The 14,644-nt window shown below is 43.2% G+C and overlaps 1 protein-coding gene across 1 annotated transcript; it reads right to left on the bottom strand.

The window, feature by feature from the left end:
• Positions 1-619: 619 nt before the first annotated feature.
• Positions 620-14,464, bottom strand: LOC105010654 (cullin-5). The gene is made up of 19 exons (XM_010870129.4): positions 14,382-14,464; positions 13,399-13,508; positions 12,175-12,274; positions 11,308-11,484; positions 10,925-11,066; positions 10,308-10,453; positions 9,841-9,921; positions 9,652-9,745; positions 9,056-9,186; positions 7,065-7,172; positions 6,892-6,956; positions 6,635-6,767; positions 6,330-6,461; positions 6,116-6,239; positions 5,514-5,689; positions 5,141-5,302; positions 4,852-4,970; positions 4,435-4,558; positions 620-4,194 (listed from the first exon to the last, which is right to left on the bottom strand). Exons 1-19 carry the CDS (start codon positions 14,403-14,405, stop codon positions 4,000-4,002), a joined length of 2,343 nt encoding a protein of 780 aa, XP_010868431.1. The 5' UTR covers positions 14,406-14,464; the 3' UTR covers positions 620-3,999.
• Positions 14,465-14,644: the final 180 nt, after the last annotated feature.

Below are 14,644 nucleotides of genomic sequence, written 5' to 3'. Positions count from 1 at the left end.
AAAGAATGAGGATTTGATTGTCTATTTTGTGTGTTGTTCAAAACTGAGGAGTCTAGGATGACGCCTAGGTTGCAGGCATGTCTTTGGGTCCCAGAAAAGCACTATATAAGTCTAATGTATTATTATTATTATTATTATTACTACTACTACTACTACTACTACTACCGCTCCACACAGACAAGTCATTAAAATAATGTAAATCCCTATTATGTCAGTCCATGTAAAACATGAACCTGTTAAACCAAGATTTACTCAAATTAATTTAGATTTATATAAAATATGGATTAATACTTATCCAACAACTATGTTTGTTTTTAATTATTTATTCATTTGTAAAAATGTTTGTGTAAAAAAAAAAAAAGAAAAGAAATACTTTTTTCCCACCACGTTCACATTAAAGAATATTGTGTAGATCCATAAAAATGATCACAAATCCATTTCAGTCCCTCTTTGTACTGCAACATCATTTTACAAAGTCCAAGCGGGGCAATTCTGTAGGAAAAAGCCTAATGCCGCAAAATGTGAAGACTGCAAGGGAGGCGTAGGCTTTTAGAAATGACTAAGTACACAGTCCTCTGTGGAAAACATCAAAAGGACAGTGGAGACGACCTCCTAACTCTTTACAGTACATTTTTTTTTATTTTGACAGGAAATCGCTAGAACTTAAAAAAAGAACAATGTTGCACAGCAAAGTAGTTGAGCCCGACAGCCAGAATACTTCCATTCAAACAATATACAGCTTTATATCCTTATTCAAATTAGTGGCACACATTCAACTGTAAATGTTATGATTGATAAAAACCTAATTTTTCAAGTTTTTCACTCAAGGCTCCAGATATGCATAAACCACTGAGAGGGAAGAAGCTGAGGGAGGGAGAGATGCTCTTATGATTGCCCATCTGTCCACAGTCATTACTGTCATAATCATAACCACACAATATATTACTAGAAAGAAACTAGAACAATATCTTTCTAGTTTCTTATAACCACAATAAGAACTGTTCGGAGCTGAAATGCCTGTGCAGAGGAAAAATACATGATTTGTTATAAAGGTTTGATGAACATTAACTAATACTGTTAATTTGTTGCTACTCAAAGTGACCTATGTTAGTGTTACCTCAAAAACATTGCTGAACATGGCTAAAAATCATGACTATAGCTGTGTCAGTGATGAACATTACCTTGGCACCGTATTACATAAATATTGCATTAGTTCAGAACAGGGCCCAAGGGGCAATGGAGAAAAGTAGCGCACTAAAAAGGAAACACATAATTTGGTACTTAGCCTTTTTATCCAGGTTATGATGCAACAATTACAGGATTTGTTGACTGATAGTTGACATCAGCACTGGTGCTTTACCATGAATGTCAGAGAAGACATGAAAAACTAAAATGTTACTAAAACCTCTCTGCCTGCTGCACAGTCATTGGACGATAGAACCTCAAACTGTCAATAATGATTAGCATACTTTATAAACAAAATGATAGTCATTCACAGTAAATGTTAAAAAGTTCAAACCTAGGTGGTGAAGAGCTTCTTACACAAATTCTAAATTAGAATTTTAAACTATCACATCAGTGATTTGTCAAAATTCCAAATAGTTAAGTAAGAAATGTAAGTGTATTTGTTTAAACCCCCTAATGGTTTATCCCAAGTAATGTTTCATCTGACAATCATTGTCTTGAGGTGTCAATACTGATTCCAATCTAGTTGGATTCAAATCGGTGGGAGAATCCAAAACTTCACCACATAGCAAATGGCACTTCATTCCCTACCCAGTGCACTACATTAACCAGAGATGCCATTTGGAACACTCCCTATGACAAGAGTAAACCTGGCAGCTCATTCATTTCATGGGGAGACGCTAATCAAAATCAAATCAATAATCATCAGTGGCTATGTACACCTAGTGACCCCCTAGACTGGACCTACTTATCAAACACTTGCATGGCAAACAAACTAATACAAACAAACCACATTCTGATATAAATAGGAAATAAATAAACAAGTCAATTCAACTCCACACAGCCACACCCTCGCATAGGTGCTAGGTATAAACGCCTCCCCCTCCAGTCTCTCCTATGGCGAGCCACATTAAAAACATGGGGTTCCCAGTGCAATTAGAACAACAAACACTTTTCTGCATCTTCCAGCCGCACTCCATTCTCCACACTCTTACCATGCTGCAATACAGTGTTCTGGAAAGGTTGGTGGGTCAAATACATTAATAAAATCAACACTGCAGTGCAGTTGCTTTGGCAACATGACCTCTCACTGCAGGAAGTGCTCCAGTAAATGGATTGCATTGCAGGGATGTTACTGGGACACCCTAACCATTATATAGGGAATATAAACTACTTCTGACGGCCTTGTTTCCCAGAGTTTACGTAACGTGTTACAATGATGACTGTTCCAGATATTAAGTTATTTACTAGCTAAAGTCATACATTTTTTATGAGCTATTGGATGAGGTTCCAAAATGGACAGGCGCAAATAGAATTTTCTACACTGAAATCTTCAATTATAATTAGAATCCATCCACAAGACTAATGGCACAACCCCTATATAGATATTAACAATTATAGCTTTAAATAGGCTATTTGAGGCAGCACATTATGCTTTGGTAGATGCTAAATATCAAATACGGCACAATGTCACATTGATACAAATGTATTCAAATCACCAAAAATAGGAGTCGCCAAATATAATTTAGATTAAACATGAAACAGCCTTATTTAATTTTTAGGTCAGGTGTAAAATCGTAGGCTTGCCGATTTCTGTTAATCCAATAATTTCAGATTTTATCCAAAGCATACTTCTATTCTTAATTTGTTTATAACAACTGAAAATCCTTTGGCAACTTTGTCAAAGAACTTTGTTCTTTATTGGTTTTCCAAATCAGAAAGGCTGATTTAACCCCCCGCTAACGAGCGGTCTGATTAATTATGTGCAATGATCTTTCAGAGCCACATTACTAACAAAGGTTCTGGGAAAGGTCTTAGTGAAGTCAATATGGTGATTGTGATCTAATTACTGAGAAGGCTGTGGGAAACGAGGCCCTGGTCAAAAGTAAAGCAGTACAGAAGGAATAGGGGCTCTTTGGGAGGCCACCTGGGTAATAAACATTGATGACCTCCCCTCATAGTCAGACCACAATACAGCTGGCATCCACTGGCTGTGAGGGGTGGTAGAGGAGATTCTAATATCTTTAGAGATGTGACTTTTGATTGGATAGCGCTGTACAGCAAAAAAAATACACACAACACACACACACACACACGTTCACAAAAAGAGATGAGTGTTGAAATAGAGAAAGTATATATATATATATATAAAGCCATGCAGACCAAATGAACATGGTAGAAAACAGAGAAAAGTGCAAGTTCCCATCTGTCTGTTCTCATTCAGCGACTGGCTGGTACGTGAGGAGCCATGAGAAGCGTGGCAGTGGCTGGGGGGGGGGGGGGGGTTCTGGAGGGGAGGGCCGAACTCAAACAAACATGCCACGGGATCTTAGATGATTGCAAGACTTCCACAGAGCAGCAAGCTGTCGAAGTGCAGACACACACACACACAGATACACACACACACAGTACATTTGGCAAAATACATCCTTTCCGTGACAGCGTGCTCTCCACGTCCACCCCATAATGATAGACTACTAGTCCATAAGTTCCCCCGTCAGTCTGTCATTTATGTGTGGACTGCTGGAGGAGGGTAAGGCAGGGACAATTCATTTGATTTCATAATGTCACTACTGTGAAACAGACTGGCAGTCAGTCAGTCCCACATCCCTCCTGTTCATCTCTCCCTGACCCCTGGGGGGCGCCCCAGTCTGAAGACTACATCAAATCAACCAACTGGAAAAACCACCCACCCGACATAGACATCATCTTGTTCTGAAACAACCATTCTCTTCCTGGGTCTCTTCATTCCCCTGCAGCTGTCAGAGCCCTGGTGGGTAAAGTAGTAGGTAGGTGGTTCCAAACAGCAGGGTTCTATGCCATGTAGATAAAGGTGTTGATGTCTGTCTCGTCCCGTTTGATGTATTTGTGCTCGATAAGCCACTCGATCTGTTCCTTGATCATCTTTTTCTGGGGCAGAAACATGTTCTTGAGGATCTCAACCAGCTCTGTCTGCAGCTGTGCGTTACTGATCCTCTTCCTCATCTTCATGATCTGGATGATGGCCTCCTGGAGAGGGGTGACAGGGCAGAGAAAGGGAGTTAGTAGAAACAGTCAGATCAAACAGTTGTGTGGTGGTTGGTTGAGATATAACCCACATTCAGTCTACCACTGGTAATATTTAAACTGTGGAACATTAAGCATGATTAACATTAACCTCCACCCAACCGGGTTGTTAATATTTAAATAACTAACTCTCCATCCACCCCTTTTCTTAATAATTAAATAACGTTAACTATCTACACCCACCTGGGTTCGTAATATTCTCAGCTGGACAATGCCCTCGTTCTCCTCTTCTCTCATTCGCTCTGTGGTTAGCTGCAGTCGACCAATCAAATTAATCTTGCCTCGTTTCTGGACCTTGGAATTTTTACTAAGAAACAAGGATACTAGATTTAAGCAAAAAGACAATTCTGAGTTTGTATTATGTGCCATGGCTACGGTCTGTTCTTAAACACGTGGTATATTGGACATATACCACAAATTGCAGCAGTACCTTGATACCACTATAAAAAGGTTTACCAACACATTAAATGTTTCCCAAAAATCCCTGTGGGGAAGTTCTTGGAAAAACCTTTTGAAGAATTTGTGTCCAACCCAAAGTTGCCCAAGGCTTTATGTGTTTCAGGGGGTTGGAGCAGTGTTGTGGACTCTAAGCCAACATACATGAGAGAGAAGTCCTGGTTGACGTAGAATAGGGTACTGTCTGTGAAGTCCTTAGGGGAGGATACAGAAGGCTCGTAGGACAACACCTGCCTCTTCAGCTTAGGGAACGCTACCAGGGACTACAACCAGATAGCAGACAGAAAGACAAGGCAGGAGAAGTCAACAATCCATTCTCAGTAAATTCTCTGTAAAAGGATCCGTTCTACCCATATTTCTTATACTCAGAGTTTGTGTGTGTATCATACCTAGTGTGTGTGTGTTGTACATAGAGTTTGTGTGTGTGTGATACCCAAAGTGTGCGTCGTAGCTCAGCATCAGGCAGCTCAGTGGCCAGTTTAAGGTTATCGAAGCTAATTCTTTCCCGTGGCCGTTGGTTCCAGGCGAACAGGACGGCCAGCTGAAAGGTCGTAACCTCCAGATCATAATGACCCATTTCGTTCTTGAAGGTAATCTACACACACAGACAAACACACACACAAAGAGAAGAAAAGTGAGATCAGTGTGCCTTAAGAAATTTTTGTGTGCGTTTCCACTGAATGTGTGACCAGTACTGTGTGACCTGTATTGGGTGGGGGCACTGCAGATGAACATGGAAATGTATGGACACTAGGTTACATGGGAGATGAGTGTCTGCTAAATGATACGATGTGTGTTCCACTCACAATGCCGTTGGACATTAGGTGGTGCCAGTGAAGCTTCCTGCCACTGTGGTTCCTCTTGTAGAAGTCTTCTACCTCGGGGATGAGGTCCTCCAGCTCAGTGGGCAGGGACACAAACACCTTCTCACTGCTCCTCGACCATGCCCCAGCATTCAGGATCTTTATGTTCACACTGTCAGCTACAGACAGTTTATTACTATATTAGACCAGCCCCAGTGTATCCTGCCTTGGTATGGAACTTAAAAACCCCAAAACATCGAAGCATCATCCAAACATGAGTTGGACCAGAGCTGGAACACCCCTCATTTAAACCTGAACCCCTGCATTGGTACGGGTGTCCCATCGGAATATGTCAAAAGAACAATGGATGATTTCAGTATGAGTAGTCAGGAAAGTGTTTGTGCTACCTGGTAAAGTGAGCCTGTTGTGTTTGTGCTACCTGGTAAAGTGAGCGTGTTGTGTTTGTGTGATACCTGGTAAATCTAGCTTGTTGTGTTTGTGTGATACCTGGTAAAGCCCGCTTGTTGTGTTTGTGTGATACCAGCGAAAGCCAGCTTGTTGTGTTTCAGTTACCTGGTAAAGCCAGGTTGTTGTGTTTCTGTTACCTGGTAAAGCCAGCTTGTTGTGTTTGTGCATTTCCTTGAACACCTGGTTGAGATCATCTGACACTTTGATGTCTTGAAACATTCTGGCCAACTTATTCACATAATCTGCAGGCATCCCGACCTCCTACACACAGAGAAACACCACATCAAAAGGGGGAGGGACAGGGAGAGAAAGAGAGAGCGAAGGAGATGGAGAATGTATGCATTTTCTCACCCTGAGCCACTCCACCATGTTCTCCTCTATCTCACTGTCAGCTGAGATGTCCAGGATGAGTCTTCGGGTAAGATGGGCTTTATGGTACCTCATAAAGACATCCTTATTCTGAACATACTTCAACACCAGCAGCTGGAGAGAGACAGAGAGGTTGGACAGGATAGAACCATACAGCCGCATTCCATTTTGCAATTCCACACCCTTCTTTGACAACAGTTAGGGCTGTCACTAAGCCGTTTAGTACAAGTGAGGAGTGTCGGGGCTCAGCTGCCTGCAGTACCAGGTAAGACAGACAAAGTACTCACCACTTCTTTGAGTTTGACTTCTATCTCCTCTGAGGTGAGCTTCTTGCTGAGGGTGGTTTTCCTCAGCAGCATGTCACAGTAGTTAGCTAGCAGCTCTGGACACTTAGACTCTGGCTGGGTCTTCAGACCTACCCTGTAGAGACAGATGAACATGACAACTACAGCCCAGATTCTCACACAGATAAATGATACACATTGACACAGAACGCGATCATACTGACACAAAACCAGGGCATGGGTTATGAAGCCAGGCTCACCCTTTCTGTTTGAGTGGCAGCTCCAGTTTAAATATTGTGGCATCGTTCACTACAGCTTTGTAGGCCTGGAGAGAAACAACTGTCAAACTACAAATCGGACTGTCCTAAAAAAAATTAACAGTGATCAGCAAACAAACAGCCTCCGTTCATCACCAGTCTAATTGTCTGTGTACCTTGTCTCTGGCAGTGAGGAATCGAGGGTCATCCTGAAACGCTTCCTTCACCAGTTTACTAAAGCGGTTAAACAATGTCAGCAGCTGTTCCACGTACTTCTCAGAGTCCTACCGAGACACACACACCGAGACACACACACTTTACTACACTTGTGATGATATTTTGGGATCACAACTAATGTCCATCAACAGTTACAGAGCATATAAAAAGTCTACACACCCTTGTTAAAATGCCTGGTTTTTGTGATGTAAAAGAATGAGACAAAGATAAATCATGTCAGAACTTTTTCCACTTTTAATGTGACCTATAATGTGAACAATTCAATTGAAAACCAAACCGAAAAATAAAAACCTTACAATAACCTGGTTGCATAAGTGTGCACACCCTCTTATAACTGGAGATGTGGCTGTGTTCAGAATTAACCAATCACATTCAAACTCATGTTAAATAGAAGTAATTACACACCAGCCATCATTTAAAGTGTCTCTGATTAAATCACAAATAAAGTTCAGCTGTTCTAGTAGGATTTTCCTGACATTTTCTTAGTTGCATCTCAGAGCAAAAGCCATGGTCCGCAGTGAGCTGCCAAAGCATCAGAGGGATCTCATTGTTGAACGATTTCAGTCAGGAGAAGGGTAGAAAATAATTTCCAAAGCATGCCATGGAACACAGTCAAGACAGTCATCATCAAGTGGAGAAAATATGGCACAACAGAGACATTACCAAGAACTGGACCTCCCTCCAAAATCGATGAAAAGACGAGATGAAAACTGGTCAGGGAGGCTTTAAAAAGGCCTACAGCAACATTAAAGGAACCGCAGGAATTTCTGGCAAGTACTGGCTGTGTGCTACATGTGACAATCTCCCATATTCTTCATATGAATGGGCTATGGGGTAGGGTGGCAAGACGGAAGCCTTTTCTTACAAAGATAAACATCCAAGCCCGGCTGAAGTTTGCAAAAAACAAACATCAAGTCTCCCAAAAGCACGTGGGAAAATGTGTTATGGTCTGATTAAACCAAGGTTGAACTTTTTGGCCATAATTCCAAAAGGTAAAACAACACTGCACATCACCCAAAGAACACCACACCCACAGTGAAGCATGGTGGTGGCAGCATCATGCTTTGGGGCTGTTTTTCTTTAGCTGGAACTGGGGCATTAGTCAGGGTGGAGGGAATTATGATCAGTTCCAAATACCAGGCAATTTGGGCACAAAACCTTCAGGCGTTCGCTAGAAAGATGAAGATGAAGAGGAAGTTCACCTTTCAGCACGACAACGACCCAAAGCACACATCCAAATCCACAAAAGCATGGCTTCACCAGAAGAAGATTAACATTTTGGAATGGCCCAGCCAGAGCCCAGACCTAAATCCAATTGAACATCTGTAGGGTGATCTGAAGAGGGCTGTGCACAGGAGATGTCCTCGCAATCTAACAGATTTGGAGCGCTTTTGCAAAGAAGAGTGGGCAAATATTGCCACGTCAAGATGTGCCATGCTAATAGACTCCTACCCAAAAAGACTGAGTGTTGTAATAAAATCAAAAGGTGCTTCAACAAAGTATTAGTTTAAGGGTGTGTACATTTATGATACCAGGTTATTTTTTTATTTCCCCCCTCAAAGACTTCAGTGTTTTTCAATTGAATTGTTTACGTTATAGGTCACATTAAAGGTGAAAAGAGTTCTGACATGGTTTATCTTTGTCTCATTCTTTTACATCACAAGAACCTGGCATTTTAAAAGGGGTGTGTAGACTTTTTATATCCACTGTAGATATCTTTTGTAACTTCTAACCTTAACCCAAAACCACCATTATAACCCTAACCCAAAACCTAAAAAAGCTATTTCAAGAAGTGTGGAGAGGCAAGTCCTCAAATACTCATGACTTGCCACCAATTAAACAAAATATGTGACATTTCTATAGTAGTTCTTCCACACACATACATAGACAATGTTTCAGATTTTGAGAGGCAGAGTGTATGTGTACATACAGAAGTGATGGTCTCTGCAGCAGCCACCATATCAGCCAGCCCAGCATTCATGATGTGATCCTCCAGGTCCTTCAGCATGGGCTCAATCCCACTGGGAACCTTGTCCATCAGGGAAAACATCAGATGGAGCTCTGCAGGAGGGGGACATGAACATTACACCCACCAGTAAGCACATAGTAGGAAACAGATCTTCAATACCACAATGGTAAGCAATGTCATGGCAAAGATAGCCAGCACAGCTCAGGAGCAGAAACAGCCATGGTCTAACAGTTGTGTCAAGACAAACTGTGTACCTACTGGCTGCCAAATAAAAAAGGCCTCCTTCCTTCGCTACGGAGCTGTTTTTACCCGGGCCTACCTTTGTTTATACACTGTAAAATAATTAACAAAGAAACGGCTGATTTCACACATTGGAAAGTTGCAATTAAGGCTTAAACCTTGATTGTGGTGGACACCAAAGCACTACTCGCAGTACCTTAGACTGCAGCACCAACCTGAAGCCCCACAGAGTTCATTTCATACCCCAAAAAACATTGTGTCTTCCACAAGTGGTCCCAAAGTTGGTATGTACGGTTGTAATTTAATGTCTTACTTACTGTCAGTCTCATTTCGTTTGATCATTCCTGGACATTCTGCCAGGATGGTTTCTTTAAAGGACGTCACCAAAGCATTCACACAACATTCCATCAGCTGGAGAGGAAAGACAGAGATTAACAGTGACAACATGAAGACATCATCATGGTCTGTTAACTGGGGCGATTTAAACTAGTCAACAGAGTACTCACGGCTTGAACAGAGTTACATTCACGACGAGTCTCCAGGTATCGAACTGCTCTTTTCTCCTCTTCTCTTAACTTTGTGTCTGCCTGCAAGACACACAGACAGGCGTGATGCGCGCACACAGACACAGACACACACACACAGACAGACAGGCGCACACACACAGACAGACAGGCGCACACACACAGACAGACAGGCGCGCACACACACACAGACAGGCGCGCACACACACACAGACAGGCGCACACACACAGACAGACAGGCGCACACACACAGACAGACAGGCGCACACACACAGACAGACAGGCGCACACACACAGACAGACAGACAGACAGACAGACAGACAGACAGACGGTGAATAAATACCAACCCACTGACACTGTCACAACCACAAAACACTTGACAAACACACACACATTTTGTGTGGTTATGTTAAATGCGAAGGCGAGACACACACACAGCTGTCCTTACATATTTCATGTAGTTCTGAACTCCATTCTGCTGTAGGTATGATGGGGCGTGTGTTCTGTAGAACCTCTCAGTCGAATCTAGGTAGGCCTTCTCAAAGTTATCTCTGTAGATCTGTAGCTTATCTTCAGGGTTGGAGCACAGGTTCACTGCGCAGGCATACACACAAACACGCACACCAAAGTTCACAAAAACTCACCCATATCTAATCTGTGGACATTAGCTACTCTGTTGAATGTGAGTCCTTCACAAAGAAAAGGGAGCAATAAGTGGTTCAAAAATGTATTCCCATACGGTCTCCAAATCCTGTCTCTAAAGCACACAACAGGTGCCAATATGGGCAGGTTTAACTGACTACAACTAGCAAGGCAATAAACCAAAACCAGAACAAATGACCAAATGCAGAAGTAAATTATAAACCTGCTCCAACACTATGATTGGTTAGAGAAGACTTAACTGCTTTTTGTGAATTTCAGGGAGTGCATTAAAGATTGTGCAAACAACATATGATCGTTCTAACACACTCTCCCTCAAATTCCCTGTGACCATTTAAGTTTTAAGCTAAACAGAAATGAGTCAATTGCAATCTAGCCAAACCTTTGTTTGTGTCATCGTCCTACCGTATGATTCTCGTACTCCAATAACCAGCTGGGAGTCAAAGGCCTCCCCCAGCCTCTCAGCGTGTACCAGTTTCATAGCACTATCCTGTAGACGGCTCTTTATATTAGAGAAGATCGACTCGTTCCACGTGTCCAACATTAACTAAACCGGGGGTGGAGAAGGAATGGCAGAAAGAAAGGAAGGGGTGGATAGAGGGAGAGATGAAAAGAATGAGGGAGTAGAGAGAACAGCAGACAGAAAGCAAGAGAGTGACGGGTTGATACATACACCAAACTAAGAACGTCCCCGGCACAAAACGCTCTCCTCTGCATTAGGCAGTGTTGCTGCCGGGCTTCACCCTCTCCTCCTCTCCCTTCCACCCTGGTCTCATCCTCTTGCTCACCTTGCGTACAATGCTGTCCTCAACGTTAGACTTCTTGTTGCTTCCCTGCTTCCCCATCAGTGTGATCTCCAGCTGACAGAACGGTTTGGGCAGGATGTCACACTGTGTGAAGAACTTCCTCCACTCCACGATGTAGGCCTTCAGTAACGCCGTGTCGTCCTGGTGACTCAACACACGCTGCCATGGAAACACGGGCCAGAGGTTAGAGGTCAGAGATGTGTCACATAGCGTTAAGACTGATCGATGTGCGGGATTGATGTGTTAAGTACAGAGCCACCAATGTCAATGAATCTTTTATCGAACCCTCCTACCCGAACTGCAGCTCTCAGTTCCACTTACATTCTACCGAGCCCCCCTACCCTAACTGCAGCTCTCAGTCCCACTTACATTCTACTGAACCCCCCTACCCTAACTGTAGCTCTCAGTTCCACTTACATTCTACCGAGCCCCCCTACCCTAACTGCAGCTCTCAGTCCCACTTACATTCTACCGAGCCCCCCTACCCTAACTGCAGCTCTCAGTTCCACTTACATTCTACCGAGCCCCCCTACCCTAACTGCAGCTCTCAGTTCCACTTACATTCTACCGAGCCCCCCTACCCTAACTGCAGCTCTCAGTTCCACTTACATTCTACCGAGCCCCCCTACCCTAACTGCAGCTCTCAGTCCCACTTACATTCTACCGAGCCCCCCTACCCTAACTGCAGCTCTCAGTCCCACTTACATTCTACCGAGCCCCCCTACCCTAACTGCAGCTCTCAGTCCCACTTACATTCTACCGAGCCCCCCTACCCTAACTGCAGCTCTCAGTTCCACTTACATTCTACCGAACCCCCCTACCCTAACTGCAGATCTTAGTCCCACTTACATTCTGAGCTTGCTTGATGAAGTCTAAGATGTCTTCTTTAAGGGCCTGGTGGATCTTAGCTGGGCCCTTATCATCCCACAGACACACAGCATGGACGTCTCTGCAACACACAATAACAATCAGATGGCTATATGTTTGTATGAGAGAAAGAGAGAGAGAGAGTAAATGTCTAAAGACTGGTGTAATGTGACGCAGAGTGTGTCTAAAGACTGATGGGATGCGGAGTGTGTCTAAAGACTGATGGGATGCGGAGTGTGTCTAAAGACTGATGGGATGCGGAGTGTGTCTAAAGACTGATGGGATGCGGAGTGTGTCTAAAGACTGATGGGATGCGGAGTGTGTCTAAAGACTGATGGGATGCGGAGTGTGTCTAAAGACTGATGGGATGCGGAGTGTGTCTAAAGACTGATGGGATGCGGAGTGTGTCTAAAGACTGATGGGATGCGGAGTGTGTCTAAAGACTGATGGGATGCGGAGTGTGTCTAAAGACTGATGGGATGCGGAGTGTGTCTAAAGACTGATTGGATGCGGATTGTGTCTAAAGACTGATGGGATGCGGAGTGTGTCTAAAGACTGATGGGATGCGGAGTGTGTCTAAAGACTGATGGGATGCGGAGTGTGTCTAAAGACTGATGGGATGCGGAGTGTGTCTAAAGACTGATGGGATGCGGAGTGTGTCTAAAGACTGATGGGATGCGGAGTGTGTCTAAAGACTGATGGGATGCGGAGTGTGTCTAAAGACTGATGGGATGCGGAGTGTGTCTAAAGACTGATGGGATGCGGAGTGTGTCTAAAGACTGGTGTGATGGGAGTGTCTCTAAAGACTGGTGTGATGCGATGCGGAGTGTGTCTAAAGACTGGTGGGATGCGATGCGGAGTGTGTCTAAAGGCTGATGCGATGCAGAGTTTGTCTAAAGAATCGTGTGATGCAGAGTTTGTCTAAAGGCTGATGCGATGCAGAGTTTGTCTAAAGGCTGATGCGATGCAGAGTTTGTCTAAAGGCTGATGCGATGCAGAGTTTGTCTAAAGGCTGATGCGATGCAGAGTTTGTCTAAAGGCTGATGCGATGCAGAGTTTGTCTAAAGGCTGATGCGATGCAGAGTTTGTCTAAAGGCTGATGCGATGCAGAGTTTGTCTAAAGGCTGATGCGATGCAGAGTTTGTCTAAAGGCTGATGCGATGCAGAGTTTGTCTAAAGAATGGTGTGATGCGGAATGTGTCTTACGAGAAGAGGTCAAACCACTGCTGCTTGGTTACAGACTCCTGTCTCAACAGCTTGAGAACGATGGGCCTCATCAGGTCCCACTTGTCCTCAAATTGCAAGGAGCCTTTATTCTGGTGACAGATTAAACTGTTAATACTCAGGGTGGGGGGAGGGAAGTGTTGCAGTGGGGGGCGGGGGGGCAAAGTGTTTTATTTTGGACAAGGTTGAATGTGCAAGTCTTCGTTTGTTGTTTCATGTCTAGTAAACACAACCCAGTATACACATGAACTACAGTCAAACTGCCTAGAGACAACTCCAGTACCTAAACACTAGTTAGCATGTCAAAGTGCACACACAAGCACACTACACCCAAACACAACTAGAGATTAAAATCTCAAGATAAACACAATTTAGTAAAGGATCTGTCATACACTGACCCTGTCAACAGCATAATGATAGCTGTAGCTATTCCTGAACAATCTAGCAATCCCAAAACTGTACAGCTACGGTTAACTACAGTAGTAGGTAAGTAAACTAGCTACGCTAACGTTATCAACAACACAGCCACGTTAACGTTAGGCCTATTCTGAGAGCTGTCAAACTGAGCTTATGTTAGCTTCCTTGCCAATTCATTTTTTTTTTTTTTTCACCATCTAGACAGGTCTGCAACATATTCTCAAACAGCTGTGTGTGGGTAGACAACTGTTATAACCATACATTTGTATGGCTTTTAATAATTACCGTGAACAACTCTAATGCACGTTAGCCAGAGATCATGACAAGCTAGCTAGCTTGTCTTAGCAGACCTAGCTAGCAAGCTAGCTAACTAACTAACTAACTATCAAGAGATACATTTCTGTTGTCTTTAGTGCAACATAATCCATGACAAACAGTGTCCGTGATAGGGTTCGTTATGAACTCATTCATTAAGTGATGTACATACAGAATATGGGCATCGCTGCGCATAAAGATGTCTTTATCTCCGGATAAAAAGAGGCTCTTACCTTTAACAAATTAGACGTCGCCATGTTTCCTTCAACTTATGCCCCTCGCGCAATCTCGCGAGTCTATGATATGTGGGCATTAGGTAATGGCATCAACAGTAAAAAAGGGCTCACCATCAGTTAAATTATTATTTAGAGTTTACATTTAGCAGCTATTTATTTGCTGATCTTTCCTCTTTGGCAACTAAATGCACACATTAGCTAAGATCTTTCTGGTGTTAGGAAATAAAAGCCTGGACTGGGTCAGCTTTTCACTGCATTTG

Source organism: Esox lucius, chromosome 1 (genome assembly GCF_011004845.1).
Source record: "Esox lucius isolate fEsoLuc1 chromosome 1, fEsoLuc1.pri, whole genome shotgun sequence".
Lineage (NCBI taxonomy): Eukaryota > Metazoa > Chordata > Actinopteri > Esociformes > Esocidae > Esox > Esox lucius.
This window is presented reverse-complemented; position numbering and strand designations above follow the sequence as displayed.